The sequence below is a fragment of the Geotrypetes seraphini genome, chromosome 10 (assembly GCF_902459505.1).
Source record: "Geotrypetes seraphini chromosome 10, aGeoSer1.1, whole genome shotgun sequence".
NCBI lineage: Eukaryota > Metazoa > Chordata > Amphibia > Gymnophiona > Dermophiidae > Geotrypetes > Geotrypetes seraphini.
Genome location: NC_047093.1, coordinates 49,598,998 through 49,626,255, shown reverse-complemented (window position 1 = coordinate 49,626,255; position 27,258 = coordinate 49,598,998). Strand labels below are relative to the sequence as shown.

Below are 27,258 nucleotides of genomic sequence, written 5' to 3'. Positions count from 1 at the left end.
TGGGGTTAGGAGAAACACTAACTACTTGGGTCAATGATTGGCTAAGCGGAAGACTACAAAGGGTAATGGTAAACAGTACCCTCTCTAAAACATCGGAGGTGACCAGCGGAGTACCGCAGGGTTCAGTCCTGGGCCCACTCCTTTTCAACATATTTATAGGGGATCTGACTCAGGGGCTTCATGGTAAAATAACATTATTCGCCGACGACGCTAAACTATGCAATATAGTAAGGGAATGTACTATACAGGATAGTATGGCACAGGACCTGCTTACATTGGAAAGATGGTCCTCGACCTGGCAGTTGGGCTTTAACGCTGGGAAATGTAAGGTTATGCACCTCGGTAGCGGTAATCCATGCAGAAATTACACCTTGAATGGAGAAACTTTAACTTGTACTTCGGCGGAACGAGACCTAGGAGTAATCATCAGTGCAGACATGAAAACTGCCAATCAAGTGGAGAAGGCTTCATCTAAAGCAAGGCAGATGATGGGATGTATCAGTAGAAGCTTTGTCAGCAAGAAGCCTGAAGTCATAATGCCATTGTACAGAGCCATGGTGAGACCTCATCTGGAATACTGTGTACAATTCTGGAGGCCACATTACCGTAAAGATGTGCTTAGAATCGAATCGGTTCAACGGATGGCCACCAGGAGGATCTCGGGGCTAAAGGGTCTCTCGTACGAGGAGAGACTAAACAAACTACAGCTCTACACTCTAGAAGAACGTAGGGAGAGAGGAGACATGATTGAGACATTTAAATACATCACGGGACGTATCGAGTTGGAAGATGATATCTTCTATCTCAGGGGACCCTCTGCCACTAGAGGGCATGCGCTCAAACTCAGAGGCGGGAAATTTCATAGCGACATCAGGAAGTATTTCTTCACAGAAAGAGTGGTTGACCGTTGGAATGAGCTTCCAGCGCAGGTGATCGAGGCCAGCAGCGTGCTGGACTTTAAGAATAAATGGGATACCTATGTGGGATCCCTACGAGGGTCGAACTGGAATATCGGTCGCTAGGTATAGACTTAAGAGGATGGGTCAGTAGGGTGGGCAGACTTGATGGGCTATAGCCCTTTTCTGCCGTCATCTTCTATGTTTCTATGTAAACTGTTTTGACTGTAACCACAGAAAAGTGGTATATCACATCTCATCCCCTTTCCCTGCCTGATTCTAGTTACCATACTAAATGCCCAAGGACTTATATGTGTAGTTTGCACTTTTCCTGGACTCTTAAAAGGCCATAAAGCTATAACACTCAGACAAGAATCTAATTGCTAATATCGCAAATTCTTTTTCTTTAGAAATTTTATATTAGTTGGTATAAGAACTTAGCTGTGTAATACAGAAGTCTATTTGTAACACAAACAAAAGATACTATAGAGAAATAGTTACCCTGTTTTATTAGTACTTAATAGCCTCATCAATATTTTTCCAGTAGATCCCTACTTTCATTACCAGGAAACTCCAGGTTATCCAAAAGAAAGGTATATGAAAAGTCCCTCAAGAATATATCACTGCAAAGCCTCCTACGATTAGAAGATTAGGTTCTTATCTTTGCTAATCTTCCTTGTAATCAGGAATATCAGTCTTGACCAACAAGTATTTACCCTCCTTTACTGCGAGGTCTGTAGAGAGCCTAATTTACCTCCTCCTCTCACTCTGGGTTGTGCTAGATTTCCTGAGTCTGTATCAAAGCAGCGAGTCGGCCCTAGTGTGGGTACAAAAAAAGGGTACATGGGGATTCTTCACAAGATAACACAAGTCTATTCTGCTCAACAAAAATAGCATTTTGCAACGCACAAGGCAAAATTAAACTTGTGTAAACCTGCATCAGCAATTTGAAAGTTAATCAATTTATAAATTTTACACCACTGTAATAAATTCTTCCCCTCCCTGACTGTAAGGGATAGTGGAAGTAAACAAGACGTCGGACCATCCAGGCAAAAAACAGGCTAACGAACTGACATCTTTGAACATCCAGGCATTTCAGGACCTTGTCTTCTCTTTGCCCTGGAGGGCAAAAAGGCCAGGTGACATACTTCCTGGTTTACGTGAAAACTGGAAACTACCTTCAGTAATAAGGAAGGTACCGTTCAAAGCAAGACATCTGTCTCCAAAGTCTTGAGGAAGGATTCCCTGCAGGGCACAGCCTATATTTTGGATATCCTTTTAGCTGAAGTTATGGCCACAAAGAACAGTCCTGTTAAATCCATGAGCGAGGCCTCCTCCAAGGGCTCATATGGAGCCCAAGCTAGTGCCCAAAGGACAAGATTAAGATTCCAGGTCAGAAGGTAAAATTATGGTCATACCTGTTAATTTTCTTTCCTTTAGAAGCAGCAGATGAATCCAGAGACTAGTGGGTATAGCTCACATCGACCAGCAGGTGGAGATAGAGAACTGATTAACAGTTGGCCTTAAAGCCTGGTGTTCCTTCTGTTGATTCAGTTATGCACTTTGCCCAAGCATCCCGAAAGGAGAATGAGCAGCCACAAACTCCATTCCAGTAAAAAATGTGTCTTTCTCTTCTGAATACCATTGATATTTTCTCTTTTTTTTTTTTTTTTTTTCAGTCATGAAATAATACACTTACCAACCATAGCCCCGGCTAACCTAATGACCTAAACACCCTACACACAGCCCGTGCACTTGGGGAGGGGCTCTGGATTCATCTGCTGCTTCTAAAGGAAAGAAAATTAACAGGTATGACCATAATTTTACCTTCCATAGCAAAGCAGCAGATGAATCCAGAGACTAGTGGGATGTAGCAAAGCAAACTCAAACTGGGTGGGACGCCAATGCCGCCTCTGCCAGCACTGCCGCGCCAAAACTCGCCTCTGAACGGGCCGCTACATCTAACCGATAATGCTTTGAAAAAGTATTCCCTGACGACCAAGTGGCCGCCCGGCAAATCTCCTCTAATGACATCCCCCCGGACTCCGCCCAAGATGTAGCCAAAGCCCGAGTGGAATGAGCATGAAGGTGCTCCGGTACCTTCTTCCCTGACAACACATACGCCGAAGCAATAGTGTCCTTGACCCAACGCGCAATGGACGCTTTAGACGCCGCCATCCCTTTGTTTTTACCCGCGAACACGACAAAGAGATGGTCCGACCGGCGAAAATCATTCGTCACCTCCAAATAATGGAGAAGCATACGGCGGACATCCAGTAGCCGTACCGACAAAAAACGCTTCCCCCACTCCTCCTTCCTGAAGGATGGCAGGAACAAACTCTGGTTCACATGAAAGGACGAAATAACCTTAGGCAGGAAGGATGGCACCGTACGCACCGTCACCCCAGTCTCCGAGAAACGCAAAAAGGGTTCCCTGCAAGACAGCGCTTGCAGCTCCGATACTCGCCTTGCTGAAGCCATCGCCACCAAAAAAACTGTTTTTAGTGTGACATCTTTCAAAGTGGCCGCTGACAGGGGCTCAAAAGGTGCCCCCTGCAATTTCCCAAGGACGAACTTAAGGTTCCAAGTTGGACAAATTCGCTTAACCGGCGGCCGGATATGTTGAACCCCCTTGAGGAAACGCACCACGTCCGGCTGCGATGCGAGAGCCGAGCGAGCCACCCGGCCCCTGTAACAAGCAATGGCCGATACCTGAACCTTTAAAGAGTTATATGCTAACCCTTTCTCTACGCCCTCCTGCAGGAACGCAAGAATAGCCGGCAGAGAAGCATGGAAAGGCGCAATTCCGTGTCTTCCGCACCATGCCTCAAAGATCCTCCAGACCCTCGCATAGGAGGCTGACGTTGAAATCCTCTTAGCCTTAAGCAGGGTGGAAATCACCCTTTCTGAATAGCCCTTCTTTTTCAGCCTTGACCTTTCAATAGCCAGGCCGTAAGACCAAAGCGGCCCGGATCTTCCATTAATATTGGACCCTGAGTTAGCAAGTCCGGAGTTACCTGGAACGCTACCTGCTCGCCTACCGACAGCAGCATCAGATCTGCGTACCACGGCCGCCGTGGCCAATCCAGAGCCACCAGGATTACTCTGCCTCGAAAGCGAGAGATGCGTTGCAACACCCGCCCTATCATGGGCCAAGGCGGGAATACATACAGAAGGGAATTCGGAGGCCACGGGAGAGCTAATGCGTCCACCCCCTCCGATCCCTGTTCCTTGCGTCTGCTGAAGAACCGAGGCACCTTCGCATTGCGGGAAGAGGCCATGAGATCCATCTCTGGCAACCCCCAACGACGGACTAGCAGGCTGAACGCTCGAGCCGACAACTCCCATTCTCCCGGATCGAGAAGAGTTCTGCTGAGGAAGTCCGCTTGCACGTTTTCGTGCCCTGCAATGTGTGCCGCCGACAGAAGCGGAACATGCCCCTCTGCCCATCGAAACAAATGTCTTGCCTCTTCGGCTAACTGCGGGCTCCGGGTACCCCCCTGACGATTGACATACGCGACCGCCGTGACACTGTCCGAAAAGATCCTGGTCGGTCTGTCGTGAACTAGGGCCTGAAACGCCCGCAGCGCTAACCGGATCGCTCTTAATTCCAGCAAGTTTATGGGCCATTGAGCCTCCTGGGAAGACCAAATTCCCTGCACCGACGTCTGCATGCACTGGGCTCCCCAGCCCTGCAGGCTGGCATCCGTTGTAACTACCACCCAATCCGGTGTGGCCAACGGCATGCCCCTCCAAAGATGCAAGTCCTGGAGCCACCAGCGCATGCTGTGAGCTGCTCGAGGACTCCACTGGAGACGCACATTGTAGTTCAGAGAAGCTGGGGACCAGCGAGAGAGCAGAGACTGCTGTAAGGGCCTCATGTGGCTCCGGGCCCAGGGAACCACCTCCAGAGTCGCCACCATGGAGCCCAGCACCTGTACATAATTCCAAACTCGAGTTCTGGGCGACCCGAGAAGGAGGCGAATTTGAGCCTGCAATTTCTCCCCCCGATCTCGGGGTAGAAACACCTTCCCCAGAGCCGTATCGAACCGTACCCCCAGATGCACCAAAGACTGCGATGGGGACAAAACACTCTTGGGAAAGTTGACAATCCACCCCAACGACTGAAGGAGAGAGATCACTCTCTGCGTCACCGACAAACTCTCCTGCTGGGATGAGGCGCGGATCAACCAATCGTCCAAGTAAGGGTGTACCCGAATCCTTTCCTTGCGTAGAAAAGCGGCTACCACCACCATGACTTTGGAAAACGTGCGGGGAGCCGTCGCCAGGCCAAAGGGTATTGCCCGAAACTGAAAATGTTGGCCCAGAATTGCAAACCGCAGATACCGCTGGTGCGGAGGCCATATCGGAATATGGAGGTACGCCTCCTTGAGATCGAGAGACGTGAGGAACTCTCCTGGTCTTACCGCCGCAATAACCGAGCGCACCGTTTCCATTCGGAAATGGCGCACGCTGAGGAATCTGTTGACCCCTTTGAGATCCAGCACTGGTCTGAAGGACCCCCCCTTCTTTGGTACAATGAAGTATAGGGAATAGATACCGCGGCCTACCTCTTCCGGGGGCACCGGTACCACCGCCCCCAGATCGAGCAGCCCCTGAAGTGTCCTGCGGACCTCGGATCCCTTGGCCGCGCCACGGCACGGGGACACCAAGAAAGAATCTACGACGGGAGCGGCGAATTCTAATTTGTACCCTTCGTGAACAATGTCCAACACCCACCAATGCCGAAAGCCGACCCCCTAAGGGCAGGGCGGAGGGAGCCAAGCCCCCGTCATTGTGGAGGGCGACTGGCTGGGGTACGGGCTGACTGCCCTGAAGAGGGTCTCGCCGTACGAAAGGAACTTCTCTGCTGAAACCGAGGTCTCGAAGCAGAGAACGGGCCAGATGCAGACCTGGAAAAAGGTTTACCAGCCCTGGCCCGCCTAACATCCCGGAAACGCGGTCTAGACGATGCGGCCCTTACCGGGGGCCTAGCCCTGTCCTCCGGTAAACGCTGCGTTTTGGTATCCCCAAAATCCTTTACCAGTTTATCCAACTCCGCTCCAAACAATAAACCCCCTTTAAACGGGAGTCTCACCAGCCGGAGCTTGGACGCTGCATCGGCCGCCCAATGACGGAGCCACAAGGACCTGCGTGAAACCACAGACAGAGACATCTGTTTCGCAGACGCCCGAATAATATCATACAAGGAGTCCGCCAAATAAGCCAAGCCTGACTCCAAATCAGCCAAGCCTGACTCCAAATCAGCCAGTTCCGAAGGGATAGTACCCCCAGACTTCAGCAAATTATCGGTCATCCCTTGTGACCACTGCAGACAAGCCCGCGCCGCGTAAGAACTGCAGATTGCGGCCTGTAAGGTAACTGCCGCCACTTCAAAGGACATCTTTAGGGATGCTTCAATCTTTCTATCCTGTGCATCCTTAAGTGTCACGCCCCCTTCTACCGGCAAGGTAGTTCTCTTAGTCACCGCTGCCACCAGAGCATCCACCCTAGGCAACCTAAACTTGTCCAGTTCGGTCGGTTCGACCGGATACAAGAGCCTCATGGCCCTTGCCACCCGCAAACTGGCCTCCGGCGCCTCCCATTGCGCCGAGATCAGCTCCTGCATGGCCTCATGGACCGGAAAAGCCTTAGGCGGCCTACGTGTACCTGCCATCAGTGGGTTACCGGACCCCTTGGCATCTTCCTGAGCAATGTTCAAACTCTGCAAAGCCTTTGAAATAAAAGAAGAAAGCTCCTCTCTATGGAACAACCGGATAGCCGTAGGGTCATCCCCCTCCCTACCCGGGATACTCTCCGTGTCCCAATCCAATAGCTCCCCTTCCTCCAACGACTCAGGCAGGGAGAAAGGTGATCTGGGCAAAATATCCACCGCCTCCGCAGACACTAGCCTGCGCTTCTTAGCCCCCTGCGACTGCCCCGGGGATCCTGCTGCCCCTGCAGTGGGTCTAGCCTCTGTCCCCTCCCCCCCGGTAGAGGGTACCGCAAGGGACCGCCCGGCCCCCAGCCCCGGCTGGGTAGGCTGCGAGCTCTGTAATTTAAATGCCTGATGGAGCAACATCACAAATTCGGGCGAAAATGCACCCCAGCTAAGAGGCACTCCCCCGCCCTGCTCCGCGCCGAGGGGAGGGGCCGCGCCGGCCTCCAGCGCTCTCGCCTCTTCCCCCGCCGCCTCACTCTTGTCATCCGTGGCCGAGTCCTGCAGTAACCCTGCATCGACTCCGAGCGGCGGGGACATTGCGCAAGACTCCCGCACCCGGGACATGGCCGCCTCACAAGCCGCCAAAAACGGGTCGTCTGCCGGTGCTTCCAAGCACCCGGCAGAGCAAGGACCCGACCGTGTTCGGTGCTTCCCACAGCGCGAACACAACTGACCAGCCTCTGCAGCCATCCCCCCTCGGCCTGACAAAAAAGCTCCGACGCGGTTTTTTTTTTTTTTTTTTTTTACACACGCGGCGAACGCCGCCGAATGACGACTCCGCCCCCCAAGACGCTCGGCACCCGGGAAACGCGACCACACTCGAGGAAGGAAAATAAAACACTCACCCGGTCAGCCGCTTACCCCCGAAGCCAGGCAATCATTGGTAAATGTACTGCATGCCGAGTGAAGCACAGCACAGCTCAGTACAAGCAGGAAGGCCTCCTTTTTTTTTTTTTTTTTTAAACTGGAATGAAGAAGCCAGCCACTCCTGCACCTGGAAAGGAACCCCTCTATCCAACGGAGGGGAGGGTGGAGCAGGGACCTGGGAGGGCCCAGGTGTACCTCCCAAAGCCGGCACCAATCAGCCAGGCACCCCCACCTACTAAAGAGAACTAGTCTCAACAGAGGAATCCTAAAGGAACACCACTTCAATCTATCCTGCAGCAGGCAGAGACCAGGAGCTAGAAGGATAGCTCCATCCCTGCTGGGAGATAGAGCAAAACTGAATCAACAGAAGGAACACCAGGCTTTAAGGCCAACTGTTAATCAGTTCTCTATCTCCACCTGCTGGTCGATGTGAGCTATACCCACTAGTCTCTGGATTCATCTGCTGCTTTGCTATGGAAAGGGCTGGTGCACAGAGGGGAAAAGATGCAATGCTCCCTTTACAAATCTGGACTCATCTGGATGAAAAACAAAAGTTCACTGTTTGGTCTGCCCTCTTAAAGCAGGAAAGACCCACTATCTGTACCTTGAGTGAATCCACTGCAAGGCCTTTATTGAGCCCCTCCTGGAAGAAAGCTAAGACCATGGCAATTGGAACCTTAGTCAGATCTATATGTCTAATGGACCCAGCTATGAAAACACTTCCAAGCCTTCGTATAGGCTACCAAAGTGGACTGCTTCTTAGATCATAGCAGGTTGTTATCACCAAGTCCTAATAACCTTTGTACACTAAGGCTTCGTGCTCAAGAGCCAAGCTATACGATCAAGCAGTCTGGATCTTCCAGGAGAACTGGGTCTTGGGAAACGAATCCCATATGACAGGGAAGCCCAAGTCCCTTTGCCCTTCTGCAGACACACCAGAGCTGTGTACTATGGCCTTCTCAGCCAGTCCAAAGCAACCAGAATTATTGCCCCTTGTGGGTCCTTATCCTTTAGAGCAGTGGTTCCCAAACCTGTCCTGGAGGACCACCAGGCCAATCAGGTTTTCAGGCTAGCCCTAATGAATATGCATGGAGCAGATTTGCATGCCTGTCATGTCCATTATATGCAAATCTCTCTCATGCATATTCATTAGGGCTAGCCTGAAAACCCGATTGGCCTGGTGGTCCCTCAGGACAGGGTTGGGAACCACTGCTTTAGAGGACTCTTCCTATCATCGGCCACAGGGGAAACACATACAGAAGTTCTGCTGGAGGCCAGGCCTGAACCAGAGGTCCAAGCCATCACTTTCTGGCTTTTATCTTCGAATGAAGAACCGAATGGCCTTCTTTTTGCTGGCTGCCATGAGATTGAATGTTGGTTGCCCTCAGCACTGGCTCCAGATAGAATTTATGGCTCCCCCCGAGACATGAGGAGGGATGAAGCCTGAAGCTCTCTCCCCCCCCATGTGCTGCACTGCAAGAACATAAGAACATAAGAAGTTGCCTCCACTGGGTCAGACCAGAGGTCCATCCTGCCCAGCGGTCCGCTCCCGCGGCGGCCCATCAGGTCCGCGACCTGTGAAGTGGTTACTGACCACTTCTATAACCTACCTCAAGTTCTATCTGTACCCCTCTATCCCCTTATCCTCCAGGAACCTATCCAAACCTTCCTTGAACCCCTGTACAGAGTTCTAGCTTATCACCTCCTCCGGAAGCTTGTTCCATGTGTCCACCACCCTCTGGGTAAAAAAGAACTTCCTAGCATTTGTTCTAAACCTGTCCCCTTTCAATTTCTCCGAGTGACCCCTAGTGCTTGTGGCTCCCCACAGTTTGAAGAATCTGTTCTTATTCACTTTCTCTATGCCCTTTAGGATTTTGAAGGTTTCTATCATGTCCCCTCTAAGTCTCCTCTTCTCCAGAGAGAACAGCCCCAGCGTTTTTAACCTGTCAGCGTAAGAGAAATTTTCCATACCTTTTATCAGTTTAGTCGCCCTCCTCTGCACTCCCTCGAGTACCGCCATGTCCTTTTTGAGGTACGGCGACCAGTATTGAACACAGTACTCCAGGTGCGGGCGCACCATTGCGCGATACAGCGGCATGATGACTTCCTTCGTCCTGGTTGTGATACCCTTTTTGATGATGCCCAGCATTCTGTTTGCTTTCTTTGAGGCTGTCGCACATTGCGCCGATGGTTTCAGTGATGTGTCAACCATCACCCCCAGATCCCTTTCAAGGTTACTCACCCCTAGCCGTGTTCCCCCCATTTTGTAGCTGAACATCGGGTTCTTTTTCCCTACATGCATGACTTTGCATTTCTCTACGTTAAAACTCATTTGCCACTTATTTGCCCAGTCTTCCAGTCTCGTTAGGTCCCTTTGCAGGTTTTCACAGTCTTCCGTGTTCCTAACCCTGCTGCAGAGTTTGGTGTCATCAGCAAATTTGATAACCTCACATTTTGTCCCCCTCTCCAGATCGTCAATAAATATATTGAACAATAGAGGTCCCAGCACCGACCCCTGTGGAACTCCGCTCGTGACCCATTGCCAGTCTGAGTATTGGCCCTTTACTCCAACCCTCTGTTTCCTGCCTGCCAACCAGTGTTTGATCCATCGGTAGATATCCCCTTGCACCCCGTGGTTCCACAGCTTTTTTAGTAGCCGTTCGTGAGGTACCTTGTCGAAGGCTTTTTGGAAGTCAAGGTAAATGATATCTATGGATTCCCCCTTATCCATCTGGCTGTTTATTCCCTCGAAGAAGTACAGCAAGTTTGTGAGGCACGACCTTCCCTTGCAGAAGCCATGCTGGCTCGCCTTCAGTTGTCCATTTTTTTTTATGTGTTCGCAGATTGTGTCCTTTACCATTGCTTCCATCATCTTTCCCGGAACCGAGGTCAAGCTCACAGGCCTGTAGTTTCCCGGGTCACCCCTTGATCCCTTCTTAAAGATGGGCGTGACATTTGCTATTTTCCAGTCCTCTGGGATCTCCCCAGTTTTTAGGGAGAGGTTACATATTTGGCGAAGTGTCTCTGCTATTTCGTTTCTCAGTTCTTTTAGTACCCTTGGGTGGATGCCGTCCGGGCCTGGTGATTTGTCGCTCTTCAGTCTATCTATCTGCCTGAGGACATCCTCTTTGCTTACCTCTAGTTGTACCAGCTTTTCGTCGTGTTCCCCGTTTATAATCACCTCGGGTTCTGGGATATTGGATGTGTCCTCTCTGGTGAAGACTGACGAGAAGAATTTGTTTAACCTGTCAGCTATCTCTTTTTCCTCCTTTATCGCTCCTTTCCTGTCTCCATCGTCCAGTGGTCCCACTTCCTCTCTGGCTGGTTGTTTCCCTTTCACATACCTGAAGAAGGGTTTGAAGTTTCTTGCTTCTCCTGCCAGTCTTTCCTCATATTCTCTCTTTGCTTTCCTGACCTCTCGATGGCATTCTTTCTGGTGCCTTTTGTGCTCTTCCTGGTTCTCCTTTGTTGGTTCCTTTTTCCATTTCTTGAAGGATGATTTCTTGTCGCTTATCGCCTTATTAACTGCAGTTGTTATCCATGCTGGGTTTCTAGTTCGATTTTTTTTGCACCCTTTCCTGAACCTTGGGACGCACAGGTCTTGTGCCTCGAGCACTGTGCCTTTAAGCAGTGTCCAGGCTTCCTTTACGGTCTTCATCTTCCCTGAGTTGTTGCTGAGCTTTTTTCCTACCATTTTCCTCATGTCTTTGTAGTTTCCTTTTCTGAAGTTGAGTGCTGCCGTTGTGGTTCTTTTCACCTTTGATGATCCAGTACAAATTAAACATGGGAACATGTTGTGATCGCTGTTCCCTAACGGTGCTAGTACCACCACTTCCTTTGCGGGTCCTTCTAGCCCGTTGAGGATTAGGTCCAGAGTGGCATCCCCTCGCGTTGGTTCTGTGACCAGCTGCTTCATGAAACAGTCTCTTATCACCTCTATGAATTTAGTTTCTCTCGTGCAATTTGAGTGCCCAATGTCCCAATCTATTCCCGGATAGTTGAAATCCCCCATAACCACCACCCTTCCACTTTTGCACACTTGCCTCAGTTCGGCCTCCAGGTCCAGGTCGTTTGCTTCTGGCTGTCCTGGTGGACGATAGTAAAGTCCCAATTTGATGTCAGCTCCTTCCCCTCCTGTTAGTTTAACCCATAGTGACTCCAGACTGTCTGCCCTTATTGTTGTTTCTGATCTGGATGAAGGAATGTAGGAACAATGACCTGACCCAACCCCCCCCCCCCCACCCTGCCAGGACAGGCATCCGCTGCAAATCTGGCATGAATCCAAAGGATTTGCCACCTTAGGAGTCCATCTATGCTCTTTAAAAAAAAAAAAAACCAACAAAAAACAAGGGCTTTTAAGGCAGATAAGAGACTGTTAAAAAAAAATTGGGAAAGCCAAGATGGCCTCTGCAATAATGATTTTAGCGCCTAAAATGGCCCATGGAGATTGAGACCCTGTCCCTAGCCTCAGAAGCCTTTAAAATTAACTTTTAAGGCCCCTCCTGATTTTCCGATAGGCTGTAACAGCCTTACGCACTGTGCCATACTGGATGCTGCTAACAGTGACCCTCTAGTCAAAGTTATGAGAAGATTTCTGCCTCAGACAAGCCTGACAAAGGAAAATCTGCTTGTTTCTTAGAATGAAGTCCAGTCTCCCCAAGGGACCAGAGCTTTCACGATGTGGGGGGGAGGGGGGATGCAGTTGGTCCTGATTCTAGTACAAAATTGCCACAGAAGTCACACAGCCTGCACGCAAGCTCACTGTGGACAAAACCGGGGGCGAGTCTGCTCCCAAGGGAATGGTCCCTGAGCCTAGTCTAGACTGTTAATGCAAGCTTGCCACACAGGAATCATGCAAAGCATGTTCCTGTGCTACAGACCTCTACCATGAAAAGTACGTTCTCACAGCGAGATATATCTCGGGGGAACCGAGAGCCTCTTGGCAAAAAACCCAGAAAAATAAAGGAAAACATGAGCAGAACATAAAAGTTCCTACAAATTCACTGTAGAGAGCAAGACTGAGAAAATATAGCACAGCACAGCTTGAGAAAAGGAGGAGCTGAAGTAAAGGAGACTGATACTCCTGTAGCACTAGAAATTGATTTATAGTATGCATTCTTTAATTTTCTGAGTTGGTGATCTCAGCCCAAATTCAGGAGTTACAGCAGAAGCGTTCACACTGTACTGTACCAGATTCTAGGCAATAGAATTCACATCCTCTCACTTGTGATAAGCGCACGAGAAAAATCTCGGAATAAAACCAAGTTAAGCCAAGTAACCAAGTGTAAGCATACGATTTGAAAATTCCAGAAAGGCATCAGAGTGAAATATATCTCACTAAAAATAAGGAACGCATTAGAAAATGCAAGTTTTTACTTCCCTTTTTAAAACAAACACTGTTCTTCTTAGCTATATAAATCAGAATAGCACAAATAGGGAAGGGGTAAAACGCGGACCTCATGGATCTTTACCGCACGTCCTTAAAAATCTTCATTTCTTGACAGCTGAGGTTTCAGATTTCATGCCTGCAGGTCCGCGTTTTAGCCCCTCATTCCTTGTTTTACCCCTTCCCGCACAGATACCGTGGACTAGAGATTTACAGCATTACAATCGTGTGCGCAGGTTACGATACATCTCTACCACCAGAGAGCTTACAAACGCGAGAGCACAGATTTCTCTAGTTATCAGCCTACTGCTCCAATCACTAAGCTACTCCTCCTCCAGCATAATGCGTTTTAAAAACTATAAACCAAAAAAAAAAATTCCAATTGAACCAGTTTTGAACACAAAACAGAAAGGCTTTGAAAGCGGCATCAAAGCTTCCAATAGCCTTTTTACCTTGCTCGCTTCGCACTCCGCACTGTGTCCCTGGCTCCTTAAGTAAAACCTGAGCGCCTGGTAAAGGCCGAAGGTGCCCCCCAGAGTAAAGGCGAACGACTGCCGCCCGCGACTTCCCTTTCCCGCCCTGCCATACGCACAGCGTCGCCCAAAGCTCGCCTCAGGAAGTCCCACGCGACTAACGCTACCCTCCCTGACAAGTCTCCACACAAGCCGTCTCAGGCCGGCCCAACTCGAAGCCATTCCACAGTACAACCGGTCGGGGGGCCAGGCTTTTCCAAGGGGGCTGTCCTCGGGAGGTCACGGTTAAAAAAAAAAGTATACATTACCACATCCGCCCCTCAAGCCGAGCCTTTCGTCGTTTCCGCTAGCCTTTCCAATCACGTTTGATCGCCACGTGACCTCTAGCTGTCCGCAGAAGCGCCTTCATGTCGGGACCGAACGGCGATCTGCACGTCCTGGCGGATGCCGGAGACGAGGAAGGTACGGTGGATGTTTTTTGTGCAGAAACTAGTCGTGACCTTGCCTTAGTCCACAATTTTCTAAATGAGTCTAAAGAAATCTAGTGGTGAGGGAAATGTTTTGAAACATTTCTGATTTGCGTTTGGACGTTTTGTCTTTCCCCCTCCCCAGAATATACAGCAGTAAATTCCATGCTGGATCAAATCAATTCATGGTTGGATCATCTGGAGGAAAAGAATGACCACTTACACGCCCAGCTGAAGGAATTGCTCGAGTCCAATAGGCAGGCTCGCCTCGAGTTCCAACAGCAAGTCACCAAGGCGCAAGCTACAGCAGTAGCGGCGATAGGCACAGAGACTATATGATAGTTCCCTTCTATGAAAACCACCGCCGATCAAAGCTGGCATTGATTTTGTGTAATGTATTTTGACCACACCACCACAAGACACGACTCTTGCTTTTTAACCAGTACCTAGCGCAGCGACTTCATTTTTGTAAAGATTAAATCATAGTAGAGAGATACTTTAGCTATCCTAAATTGTATACTTGCTTGTATTTTAAGGGGGAAAAAAGCACAATACTTACTGACCCAGCTTCAATAAAAATTAGGATGTTGATCCCAGGTTTTTCCTACAGTTCCATTTTAGATATCAATCTGTCTTATTCTAAGATAATCTTCTGCACCAGCCTGTCGGCTAGGGATTGTTAGCCTTAGTGCAGATCCAACAACGGCCAGGTACCATAGTGCCAAGAAATTAATCACTGATTGCCAGGATTTATTGCCCCCTCCCCAACTATGTATTTTTTTTTAATATAACACTAACCCTTGCTTCTGCATTGCAATTTTAATATAACACTAACCCTTGCTTCTGCATTGCAATTTAGATCTCTCAGTAATATTGAGCCATGCAGTGCAGGAAGCTTAGGCGTCTTGCACAGATCAAGCTTACACCTGAATCACAGCAAGTGCAAGGAAGCATACAAAGGCAGCCTGCAAGGTGAGGGAAATAAGTAGCAGTTGAGGAGAGGTGAGGGAGGGGGGCAGGTATGAGTAAGCAAAAGCATTTGTGAAGTGCAGAGGGAGGGAGGTCTGTACAGCAAGCAAAAGACTGGTAGGGAGTCAGGTTTTAGTAATTGATTGTTACCATGTCTGGGTAGGTAGAAGTAATATTCATCCATCATACTGTGGCTTTCTTCAGGGTCTGCGATGAGGTCTGCAGTTTGCCTTTAAAGTGGGTTCTAAAATCTAACTGGCTGGGGTTTGATGTACATGAGGCAGGAAAGTCCATTGGTCACAAATTTGACTTTTTTGAGGACTCACTATATTAAGAAACTGCAGATCTCACAGCATGATGGCTGAACCATCACTTCTACCTACCAAGACCCAGCAAGACTTGAACTGCAACAATCATGACACCACTACAAGAGATACCTGAACATGGGAGGCAGAATTTCCCAGAATGAGTCCCTTCTCTCAAAACAGGGGAAGGTTCCCAATCTGCAATTTCAAATAAGTCAGACACAAAGGCTGTATTCAGGTTTATTAATTAAACATGGTAATGGATAAGGGACAGCATTTATGTCTGGAGAAAAATATGCCTTTGGACCTCCTACCTTTCCCAAGGAAAGCTCTAAAGTTTAAACATTTATACCTTATCTGACATCATTTTGATAATTAACATATTTTAGAACACAACGGCAAAGTTGGTCACACTGTGCCCTGTTCTTTCCGGGAATAGAACACTAGAATACTGCATAAACAATTTCTTTGTACGCTTTTCCTGTGTCATAATGTATTTAACTATTTGCATTCTATAATTAAAATGTTACATTGCTCTATATTAATTCCTTATCTATAATAATGCTCCTTTCTGCATATCAATTTTCACATTAAGCGCAGTAGATGGCATACAGTATTTCACTTTTTCTAATTTCTAACATAACATAACAGTGGTCTCAAACTCGCAGCCCGCCAGGTACTATTTTGAGGCCTTCAGTATGTTTATCATAATCACAAAAGTAAAATAAAACAGTTTCTTGATCATATGTCTCTCTAGCTATAAATTACAATATTATTATTAAGACTTAGCCAAAAAGGAAAGATTTATAAACTATAAAGCACAGTTACTTACCGTAACAGTATCCAGGGACAGCAGGCAGATATTCTCAACATATGGGTGACATCATCCATGGAGCCCTGATGCGGACAGCTTCACAAGCAAACTTGCTTGAAGAACTTTTAGAAAGTTTGCGAGTGCCTTCCTACCTGACGTAGGGCGTGCATCTCCTCAGTTCAGATAGCTAGCTAAGAAGCCAACCAGGGGAGGTGGGTGGGTTGTGAGAATATCTGCCTGCTGTCCCTGGATAACACCTGTTACGGTAAGTAACTGTGCTTTATCCCAGGACAAGCAGGCAGCATATTCTCAACATATGGGTGACCTCCAAGCTAACCAGAATGGGATGGTGGGAGTGTTGGCAATTCAGGAGAATAAATTTTGTAATACTGCCTGGCCAAAGTGGCCATCCCGTCTGGAAAAAGAATTCAGACAATAATGAAAGTATGAACCGAGGTCCAAGTGGCAGCTTTGCAGATTTCCTTAATAGGAGTAGATCTAAGGAAAGCTACAGATGCCGCCATGGCTCTAACTTTATAGGCTATGACTCGACCCTCTAGATGCAGTCCAGCCTGAGCATAGCAGAAAGAGATGCAAGCAGCCAACCAGTTGGAGATGGTTCTCTTGGAAACAGGATGTCCCAACTTATTTGGATCGAAGGAGACACCTTGTCATGATGGAATACTGTGAAAGGTGGGTCCACTACTAAAGCTTGTAGCTCACTGACTCTGCGAGCAGACGTGAGAGCAATAAGGAAGACCACTTTCCAAGTGAGATATTTCAGATGAGTCGTAGACATTGGTTCAAATGGAGGCTTCATCAACTGAGCAAGAACCATGGGAGGTGGTTTGAGAGGTGGCTTGACATTGAAAAGTCCTTTCATAAATCTGGAAACCATAGGATGAACAGATAAAGGTTTCCCATCCAAGGGCTGATGGAAAGCAGCAATTGCACTGAGATGAACTCTAATGGATGTTGATTTGAGACCTGATTGAGATAAATGCAACAGGTAATCCAGAACTGAAAACAAGGAGGTAGATTGAGGCTCCTTATGATGAAGGGTACACCAAGCAGAAAACCTAGTCCATTTCTGGTTGTAACATTGCCTAGTAGTAGGCTTCCTGGAAGCCTCTAGAATGTCCTTGATAGATTGAGAGAATTGGAAATTGACAGTTACGTTGAAAGGTACCAAGCTGTCAGGTGCAGAGACCCTTGACTATCTAAGCAAAGATGGAAAAACTGGTAGAACTAGTGGCTCCCTGCTGCTGAGTTGAAGCAGAAGGGAGAACCAAGGTTGTCTGGACCTCCGAGGAGCTATGAGAATCATGGTAGCATGTTGTTTGAGTTTGACAAGTGTCTTGAGAATGAAAGGAAATGGAGAAAATGCATTCAGAAACTGGTTTGTCCATTCCAGAAGAAAAGCATCTTCCTCGCGATGAGAAGAGTATATCCTGGAGCAAAACTGAGGCAGCTTGTTGTTGTGGCGAGACACAAAGAGATCTATTTGAGGAGTTCCCCACTGAGAAAAAATGTGATAAAGAGGTGATGAATTGAGTGTCCATTCGTGAGGCTGTAGAAGATGACTCAATTTGTCAGCTAAAAAGTTTTTCTCTCCTTGAATATAGATGGCTTTTAGAAAGATATTGTGAAGAATTGCCAGATTCCAAATCTTCTGAGCCTCCTGGCAAAGGGGAAGAGATCCTGTTCCTCCCTGCTTGTTGACATAGTACATGGCGACTTGATTGTATGAACGAGGACTACTTGATCGTGAAGAAGATGTTGAAAAGCTTTGAGAGCATTGAATATTGCTCTGAGTTCCAACAGATTTATGTGACACCGACGATCTGTGCTGGACCAATGCCCTTGAGTACTGAGACCATCAAGATCATCCCCTCAAGCGTAGATCGAGGAATCTGTCGTGAGGACCTTCTGATGAAGCAGCTTTTGAAAAAGCAAACCTCTGGAGAGATTGGAAGAGAGCATCTACCAGTGGAGAGACTGTCTCAACGAAGGAGTCACTGTAATGTGTTGAGAGAGTGGGTCGAAAGCCTGCGCCCACTGAGATTCCAGGGTCCACTGAGGGATTCTGAGGTGAAGTCTGGCAAAAGGAGTCAAATGAACTGTAGAGGCCAAGTGACTTAGGAGAACCATCATGTGTTTTGCTGAGAGTGAAGTGAGGGATGAACATTTTTGACAAACTTGAATGAGAGCATCCTGACGTTGAGGACGGAATGCTCTGAGTTGCAAAGTATCCAGTACAGCTCCAATGAACTGTAGAGTCTGAGAGGGCTGTAGTTGGGATTTTGGAAAGTTGATTTTGAACCCCAAACTTTGGAGGAATCAAATAGTCCATTGGGTTGCTACAATAACCCCCTGAGATGTTGCATCTTTGATGAGCCAGTTGTCCAGGTACGGGAAAACCTGAAGACCATGGTTGTGCAGAGCTGCTGCTACTACTACTACTACTAGGCACTTGTTGAACACTCTGGGAGATGATGTCAGGCTGAAGGGTAGCACTCTGTATTGAAAATGGTGATTTCTCACCCGAAATCTGAGAAATTTGTGAGAAGCTGGATGAATGGGAATGTGAGTGTAAGCCTCTTTGAGATCCAGAGAGCATAACCAATCATCGTAATCCAGAAGGGGATACAAGGATGCTAGAGACAGCATCCAAAATTTTTCTCCGACAAGAAATTTGTTGAGAACTCTGAGATACAAAATAGGTCGCAGATCCCCCGTCTTCTTTGGGACAAGGAAGTAACGGGAGTAAAACCCCGTGCTCTGCTGTTCCAGAGGAACTTCCTCGATGGCACGGAGATGAAGCAGAGCTTGAACTTCCTGAAGAAGGGTGTTCTGTGACAGATTGGAAGGATACTCCCTTGGGGGAAGATCTGGTGGAACCTAAAGGAAGTGAATAGAATAACCCTCCCTGATCATTGTGAGGACCCAGAGGTCGGATGTAATTAGTTTCCATCGTTGGTAAAAATGATGGAGACAACCACCAATGGGGAGAGGAGAGGACAGAGGCAGAACAATTGAGGTTATGTTCTGTGTTAGATGGTCAAAAAGACTGAGAGGCCTTGGGTGCAGCAGGGGTCTGAGGTTTTTGCTGCCGCTGCTGTTTCTTAGGAAGCGGCCTTGCTGGCTTTTGAGGAAAATGCCTCTGGTAAGATGGAGAAGGCCTTAGCGGTGGAAGACTTTGGCTTTGGCCTGATTATGGAAGCAAACAACTTCTCATGCTCAGATAAGCGCTTTGTAGCTGTCTCAATAGTCATCAAACAACTCATTGCCCTGGCATGGGATGTTGGCCAGTCGATCTTGTAGATTCGGTTCCATATCTACAGTGCGGAGCCAGGCCATACGGTGCATCGCTACAGAGAACACAGTGACTCTAGAGGACATTTCAAACGCATCATATGCAGCTTGAACCATATGCATATGAAGTTGACCCAGAGTGTGATGCATGTGTTAAAACTCTGGAAGTCGATGATGAGGAATATACTTGAAAAAAATCAGGCATGGCGTTGACCAAATGCTTCAGATAAGAAGTAAAGACAAAGTTATAGTTCAAAATTCGGTTTGTCATCATCAAATTTTGATACAGCCGACAACCAAACTTGTCCATGGTCCTGCCCTCTCGGCCAGGAAGGATGGTGGCATAAACTTTGGCAGGATTGGTTCTTTTTTAAAAAAGACTCCACGAGAAGATATTGATGGGATAATTGAGACTTCTCAAATCCCTTACAATGGACCATCTTATATCGAGATTCCATCTTTGCTGGCACAGCGGGAATGGAATATGGTGTATCAAGATTTCTTTTGAAAGTTTGAGAAAGAATGCCATTCATAGGTAATTTGAGAGAATCCATAGGAGGATGAGACATACCCAGTTCTTCCAAATACTCCTTAGAGTATTTTGAGTCAGATTCTAAAGTGATGTTAAGATCTTTACTCATTTGGCATAGGAGTTTTGTAAAGGACACCGGATCTGAAGAGGTATGACCTCATTGAGGAGAAGGTGAATGAGAACCCCTTGAGGTACCTTTAACAGCAGAGAATGAAGGTGAAACATCTCTGGAGTAATGATACCTGAGATCTGAATCCATAGGCAAAGATGAAGACGAATGCCCACTTCTGGAATGTGAAGAAAACCCCACAGGAGAACTCGACTGATGAGAATGGTGAGGCTCTACAACAGATCTGGTTGATAGTCTCAAAGAGTCTTGATAAACGAGTCTCGAGAAAAAGACCTGGGCCTCGATGAATGCCTCGACAAATGATGTGAAGAACTATGCCTCGAATCACGGTCCCGTGACTGAGTCGGATCAAGCCTCGAAGATGAATGTCAGAGTCCTCATCCTGTTCCTTGAAAAAGGCAACGCCTTATGTGAAGAGGTAGGACTGGAAGTTGGAGAACGACATCGAGACACTGCAAAGGACTCAGCTCCTTGTGTAGAGGTATCTCGAGGCACTCTGAAGGACTCGACTCCTTGTTTAGAGGAGTATGTAGAATGATCTCGAGGTACTCTCAAGGACTCAACTCCTTGCATAGAGTGTGTAGATTGAGCTCTAGGCACTCTCAAATCTTGACTCCTTGTAATACTGCTGAGTGCTCAGGCTGGACTGCAGGAAGCAGGGTCAAGGCAGGAGTCAATTTGGCAAGCATGTTACCAAACTCCTGATGCAGAATAGTTTCCAACATATTCTGCAAAGCCGGCACCAAGACCACTGGATCTGGTACAATTGGTGTGGCTTTGGACTCCAAGGAAGATGACCTCAAGGAAAAGTGTTGCCTCGATTTTGAGACACGTTTCCTGCGTTGCCTTGGACCCACCGGTTCTAAGGGTAGTATGTCCGGAGGTGTTGGCTTCGCTATCTTACCTGATGTAGACACTGAGAATAACAGTGTCTCGGGAGAAGATTTAGCTGATTTTCCCGAAGACTTCCCCATCGAGGAAGGTTTGAGCGAGGTTGAGGTTGGAGGTTTTGACCCCATAGAAGACTTTGATGGAGTCGAGGTTTTAGTTGAAGACAAATCCATTCCCCCAAAGATTTTTTTCAATCTGAACTAGACGACATTTAAGGGCTCGATTTTGAAGTGTACCACAGCGGGGACTCCGGACTAAAACACTGTACACACCACTTATGTGGGTCAGTGATGGAGACTGCACATTGACACCAGCTACACTTCTTGAACCCTGTGACCGGCCGGGACATGGAATGAAACACAGCTGTGGCGAAATCAAAGCCCACAGGCTGAGGCTGCGAAATAGGCCCCGCTGCGACATGATCGGAAAAAAAAAAAATTAAAAAATCTAACGCGCAGTTAACACAGCGACCCTGTAAAGAAAATACACGAGCCGCGGTGAGAGAAGGCACGAGTAGAACTAACTCGCAGAGCCTTGAAACGAGGGCTTCTCAGCTCCGCAGAAAACTTAGAACTGAGGAGCACGCCCTATGTCGGGTGGGAACACACTCAGGCATGCGTGGTGCGGCAGTCACGAACTTTCTAAAAGTTCTTCAAGCAAGTCTGCTTGTGAAGCTGTCCGCATCGGGGGGCTCCGTGGATGACGTCACCTATATGTTGAGAATATGCTGCCTGCTTGTCCTTGGATAAAGAGTTTTACCTCATGCAAAATTGTAATTTCTTTAATAAGAACATAAGAATTGCCGCTGATGGGTCAGACGAGTGCTCCATATTGCCCAGCAGTCCGCTCATGCGGCGGCCCTTAGGTCAAAGACCAGTTCCCTATTTGAGTCTAGCCTTACCTGCGTATGTTCTGGTCCAGCAGGAACCTGTCTAACCTTTTCTTGAATCCCTGAAGGGTGCTTTCTCCTATAACAGCCTCTGGAAGTGTTCAAGATTTCTACCACTCTCTGGGTGAAGAAGAACTTCCTTACTTTTGCACAGAATCTATCCCCTTTTAACTTTAGCGAGTGCCCTCTCATTCTCTTTACCTCTGAGAGGGTGAACAATCTCTCTTTCTTTACTAAGTCAATTCCCTTCAATATTTTGAATGTTTCGATCATGTCCCCTCTCAGTCTCCTCTTTTCAAGGGAGAAGAGGCCCAGTTTCTCTAGCCTCTCATTGTACGGCAACTCCTCCAGTCACTTAACCAATTTTGTCACTCTTCTATGGACCCTTTCGAGTAGTACTATGTCCTTTTTCATGTACGGCAGCAAGTGTTGGATGCAGTATTCCAGGTGGGTACAAACTCGCTATGACTGTATTCTTAGAACCTTCTAATATCACATACAGCATACAACAAGTATAGAAGGTCTCAAAACTTTTTCAACTAGACATTTAGCTTATATCTCAGACCTCAGTAGTACCAGCTACATGCCATTATACTTTAAAGCATGCAGAGTTATTGGCACCCCTGATCGTCATTGGTCTCTTATCAATTTAGTAATTTTTAAATACCTGTAATTTTGTTTAAGATTTATATTGTAAAGCATGTTACTTATCTTTAGCTACGCGGGTGGGGGTACGCACTCCGACGTAGACTACGTTTCGCCCTTGCGGGCTGTATCAAGGGATCCCCCTCAACTATTCCAGCTCATGCTCCCCGCGTCAGGTTTAAAGACAGGTCCTGTCTTTAAACCTGACGCGGGGAGCATGAGCTGGAATAGTTGAGGGGGATCCCTTGATACAGCCCGCAAGGGCGAAACGTAGTCTACGTCGGAGTGCGTACCCCCACCCGCGTAGCTAAAGATAAGTAACATGCTTTACAATATAAATCTTAAACAAAATTATTTAAAAATTACTAAATTGATAAGAGACCAATGACGATCAGGGGTGCCAATAACTCTGCATGCTTTAAAGTATAATGGCATGTAGCTGGTACTACTGAGGTCTGAGATATAAGCTAAATGTCTAGTTGAAAAAGTTTTGAGACCTTCTATACTTGTTGTATGCTGTATTCCAGGTGGGGGCATATCATGGCTCAGTATATCAGCATGATAACCTTCTCAGATCTGTTCGTGATCCCCTTCTTAATCATTCCTAGCATTCTATTAGCTTTTTTTGCCGCCGCAGCCACAAAACATTAACTATTTTTTCTGAGGCCCTCCAAGTACCTACAAATTCAAAATATGGCCCTGCAAAGAAACGACTGCTTTAGAACTATCATGTCTTTTCATATCTCCTTATCAATTGAAGTGTTTGTCCTTCTTGAACAGCTAATTCTTTGGTTCCTTGTTATCTGCTTTTCAAAATCTGTTTTCCAGGAAACTACATTCAAGCCTTTGTCTTAGCTTTTTCACTCTGGGCTGTTTTTCTGTGAACTTCAGCTTGTATAACTTATAATACTGTATTTTTATTCATCTTGGTTATCTGTCACAGTCAAATTATCTTAATGCCTTTACACAAGCTCGAATATGGTTTGAAAATAGTGTAGTGTAATTAAGGAATAATATTTAATCTCTCTCACATACCTCTGCAATCTCATCTCATGTATACAGTTTTTAAAATATTTACCTCATTTTCATTTCTTCATGTCATCTGCCACTCTAATCCAGTAACTCAGTTTTGAATCATGCCTCACATCACACCTAAGAACCTCAAATTACTCAACACCATGGAAGCCTAAGAGAACAAAGAGGTGTTTGGTTACCTCTTTGTTTCACTTTTTTTGAAGGTGCAGTCATACAGCTGACAGTATATGTTTGGACAGGGTAACTACTGTTTTTTGCTGGTGATTTACCGAGGCACTGTAAGAAACTGATATAATAAAGTTTCTATGCCCACAGACGCAAAATAGGAAAAGCCTTTAGTAAGCCAGTTTCTAAAAGAATTACTAGTGATCTGAAGGGGATTCCCCCTCCTCCATTCATTGGGGACAATGTTGGAAAGAAGGGAAGGGAGAAGCAAGAAGGGTGTCCCCTGCTGGTTTCTAGATTCTGTAAAAATTGGTCAAAACCTATCTTGGTGCTTCTTTACATTACCTGTACAGTCTGCACATGAGCCCCTGAGACCAAAAGCAGACTAAGTCCAATGGGCGATATTGCCATCTAAGTTGTGAAGTATACATAAAATCAGGTTCGACACTGATGGAATTCAAAAAGTGTGGGATAAACATAGAAGATCACTAATTAGAAAACAAATGGTATAAATTAAAGAACTAAGGCCGGTGTTGGACAGATTTGTATGGTTTATGTCCCATATACATAGTAACATAGTAGATGACGGCAGATAAAGACCCGAATGGTCTATCCAGTCTGCCCAACCTGATTCAATTTAATTTTTTTTTTTTTTTCTTCTTAGCTATTTCTGGGCAAGAATCCAAAGCTTTACCCGGTACTATGCTTGGGTTCCAACTGCCGAAATCTCTGTTAAGACTTACTCCAACCAATCTACACCCTCCCAGCCATTGAAGCCCTCCCCTGTCCATCCTCCACCAAATGGCCATACACAGACACAGACCGTGCAAGTCTGCCCAGCAACTGGCCTAGTTCAATATTTAATATTCAGTGTAGGTTGGGCTGGCTGACAAACAGGAGCAGAAGGACGGTCGAATAAATACAGCTCGAATGAAATTGAAATAAAAGGGGAGGGAAATCCTAATAGGAAAGGGTTCGCTTCTAAACAATGCATCTCTCCGCACCGTTTCCTGCACTGGCGGGAGGGAAATGGATCTCTTTATGTCCCCGCATTCGCCTCGGAGCAGGGGGCACTGCGAGGTCGGCTCGGCCACGAGGCAGACCAGGGAGTTACCTAGGGAAGCAGCTTCTGAGGGGAGTGGCAAAGAGGGACGGCAGCCAAAGCCGACCCGTAAATCCCGACAGCTACATGAACTCATAGAGCTGTCAGCACATAGTGTAAGCCACTCGTTTAAATATTTCCTTTACTAGGGTAAAAGGTTTCTGGAACTTGTCCTCATAAATAAAGTTTTATATCTAAACGTGTATGGGGGCCAATGTTCAGAATGCATTTTTATAAAATGCTAGTCACTTTTTTTTTAAATTATATGGTCGATGTTTAAAACGTTTTAACTAGCTAGGAGAATGGGAACTCCACTAACTGGGAACATGAGGATGTTACTGACTAGACTTTATGGTAGATATCCTGCAAACACTTGGGCCCAGATTCTCTAAAAGTGCGTCCCGATTTTAGGCAGCTGTAGGCGTCCTACAGCTGTCTAATCAGCCAATCGTGATGCACGTTTTAAAAAAAAAAAAATGCTCCCCAGGCAGGCCGCCTATATTGAAGGCGATAGGCCCTGATTCTGTATAGGACGCCCGGGAGAGGCGTCCTATTCAGAATCGGCCTAAACTAAACCCCGATTCTGTAACCGGCGTCCATGTTACAGACGCGGGTTAGAGAATCGGGTTAGATTAGACACGGCCCGCTACACTTATCGCGGCAAGGGATCTCTCTGCCGCTATAAGTATAGCGGGCCGCGGCCTGTCCGATCGGATGCCCCCCCCCGACAATACCGACCGACCGCCCCCCCCCCCGACACTACCAACCGCCCCCCCCCCGACATTACCGATCTCCCTCCCACCCCGACACTACTGATGCTGGCAGGAGAGTGTCCAATCCCTCCTGCCCGAAGACGGCACCCCCCCTCCTGCCCGAAGACGGCACATCCCCCCCCTCCTGCCCAAAGACTGCACACCACCCCCCGGCGCTAACAACCCCCAAACTAACCTGTTCTTCGGGCCAGACGGTTCTTTCCCGTCTAGCTGGTAAGCCCGCCTCGTCGAAATGAGGCGGGCTCGCCCCTTCCCGGCCCATCCCACCGAAGCCTAAGGCCTGATTGGCCCAGGCTCTAGAAGCCTGGACCAATCAGGCCTTAGGCATAGCGGGTCCGCCCATCCCCACTAAGTCTAAGGTCTGATTGGCCAAGTGGGGATGGGCGGACCCGCTATGCCTAAGGCCTGATTGGTCCAGGCTTCTAAAGCCTGGGCCAATCAGGCCTTAGGCTTCGGTGGGATGGGCCGGGAAGGGGCGAGCCCGCCTCATTTCGACGAGGCGGGCTTACCGGCTAGACGGGAAAGAACCGTCTGGCCCGAAGAACAGGTTAGTTTGGGGGTTGTTAGCGCCGGGGGGTGGTGTGCAGTCTTCGGGCAGGAGGGGGGGGATGTGCCGTCTTCGGGCAGGAGGGGGGGTGCCGTGTTCGGGCAGGAGGGATTGGACACTCTCCTGCCAGCATCAGTAGTGTCGGGGTGGGAGGGAGATCGGTAATGTCGTGGGGGGGGGGGCATCCGATCGGACAGGCCGCTAAGTCTAAGGTCTGATTGGCCAAGTGGGGATGGGCGGACCCGCTATGCCTAAGGCCTGATTGGTCCAGGCTTCTAGAGCCTGGGCCAATCAGGCCTTAGGCTTCGGCGGGATGGGCCGGGAAGGGGCGAGCCCGCCTCATTTCGACGAGGCGGGCTTACCGGCTAGACGGGAAAGAACCGTCTGGCCCGAAGAACAGGTTAGTTTGGGGGTTGTTAGCGCCGGGGGATGGTGTGCAGTCTTCGGGCAGGAGGGGGGGGATGTGCCGTCTTCGGGCAGGAGGGGGGGGGTGCCGTCTTCGGGCAGGAGGGATTGGACACTCTCCTGCCAGCATCAGTAGTGTCGGGGTGGGAGGGAGATCGGTAATGTCGTGGGGGGGGGGGGCATCCGATCGGACAGGCCGCGGCCCGCTATACTTATAGCGGCAGAGAGATCCCTTGCCGCGATAAGTATAGCAGCTGCATCTACTTACAATGTAGACCAGCATTTTGCTGGCCTACATTTTTAAGGTTTCTTCCTCTACTAGGGAGACGCGTAGGGCCACCTAGGTTCGCCTAAGGCCCTTAGGCGTCTTGCGGGTCTCCCTAGGCTCCCGGAGGTGCCTTCAGGCCTGCCTGGGGAGCATTTTTTTTTTTTTAAACGTGCATCCCGATTGATTAGACAGCTGTAAGACGCCTACAGCTGCCTAAAATCGGGACGCACTTTTTGAGAATCAGGGCCTTGATGTTTGGATAGGCTGGAGTGAACTTAGATGGCAACTTCAGCAGTTGGAACCTAGGACAATATCAGGTGGACTTTAGTCTATGGTCCAGAAATATCAAAGAAAAAAACAAGTAAATTTAATCATGTATTTTAATGAGAATAACTAATGGGCAGACTGGATAGATTGTTCAGGTCTTTATCTGCTGTCATTTACTATGTTACTATTTCATTAAAAAGATAGGTATGGCCATAGAAGGAAAAAGGGCTAACCAAGTCTAAGGCCTGATGTTATTAATCAGTGGATGTTATTAATCAATGGTTAGCTGAAATATAAAAAGGGGCACAGGGCCTGCTTTTGCTTTGAAGTGGTCATATATGCCATATCTTCACTAAAACTGTTTTTTATTGTTTTTAAAAACCACAACCACCATA

The 27,258-nt window shown here is 47.7% G+C and overlaps 2 protein-coding genes across 3 annotated transcripts in view; one reads left to right on the top strand and one right to left on the bottom strand.

The window, feature by feature from the left end:
- PTGES2 (prostaglandin E synthase 2) overlaps positions 1-13,790 on the bottom strand; it is a 74,869-nt gene extending 61,079 nt beyond the window's left edge. Inside the window, exon 1 of one of the 2 annotated variants that reach the window (XM_033960592.1) lies at positions 13,653-13,790. Coding sequence is in view for 1 of the 2 variants with exons in the window: in XM_033960591.1 (XP_033816482.1) it covers positions 13,324-13,566 (243 nt within the window). In the remaining variant the exon portion in view is untranslated. Of the gene's footprint in view, positions 1-13,323; positions 13,623-13,652 lie in introns of those variants that run through there. The other variant, XM_033960591.1, reaches the window with a different exon arrangement.
- C10H9orf16 (chromosome 10 C9orf16 homolog) lies at positions 13,579-15,630 on the top strand. The gene is made up of 2 exons (XM_033960593.1): positions 13,579-13,806; positions 13,957-15,630. The coding sequence occupies exons 1-2, from the start codon at positions 13,752-13,754 to the stop codon at positions 14,148-14,150; spliced, it is 249 nt and encodes an 82-aa protein (XP_033816484.1). The 5' UTR covers positions 13,579-13,751; the 3' UTR covers positions 14,151-15,630.
- The last annotated feature ends 11,628 nt before the right edge of the window (positions 15,631-27,258 follow it).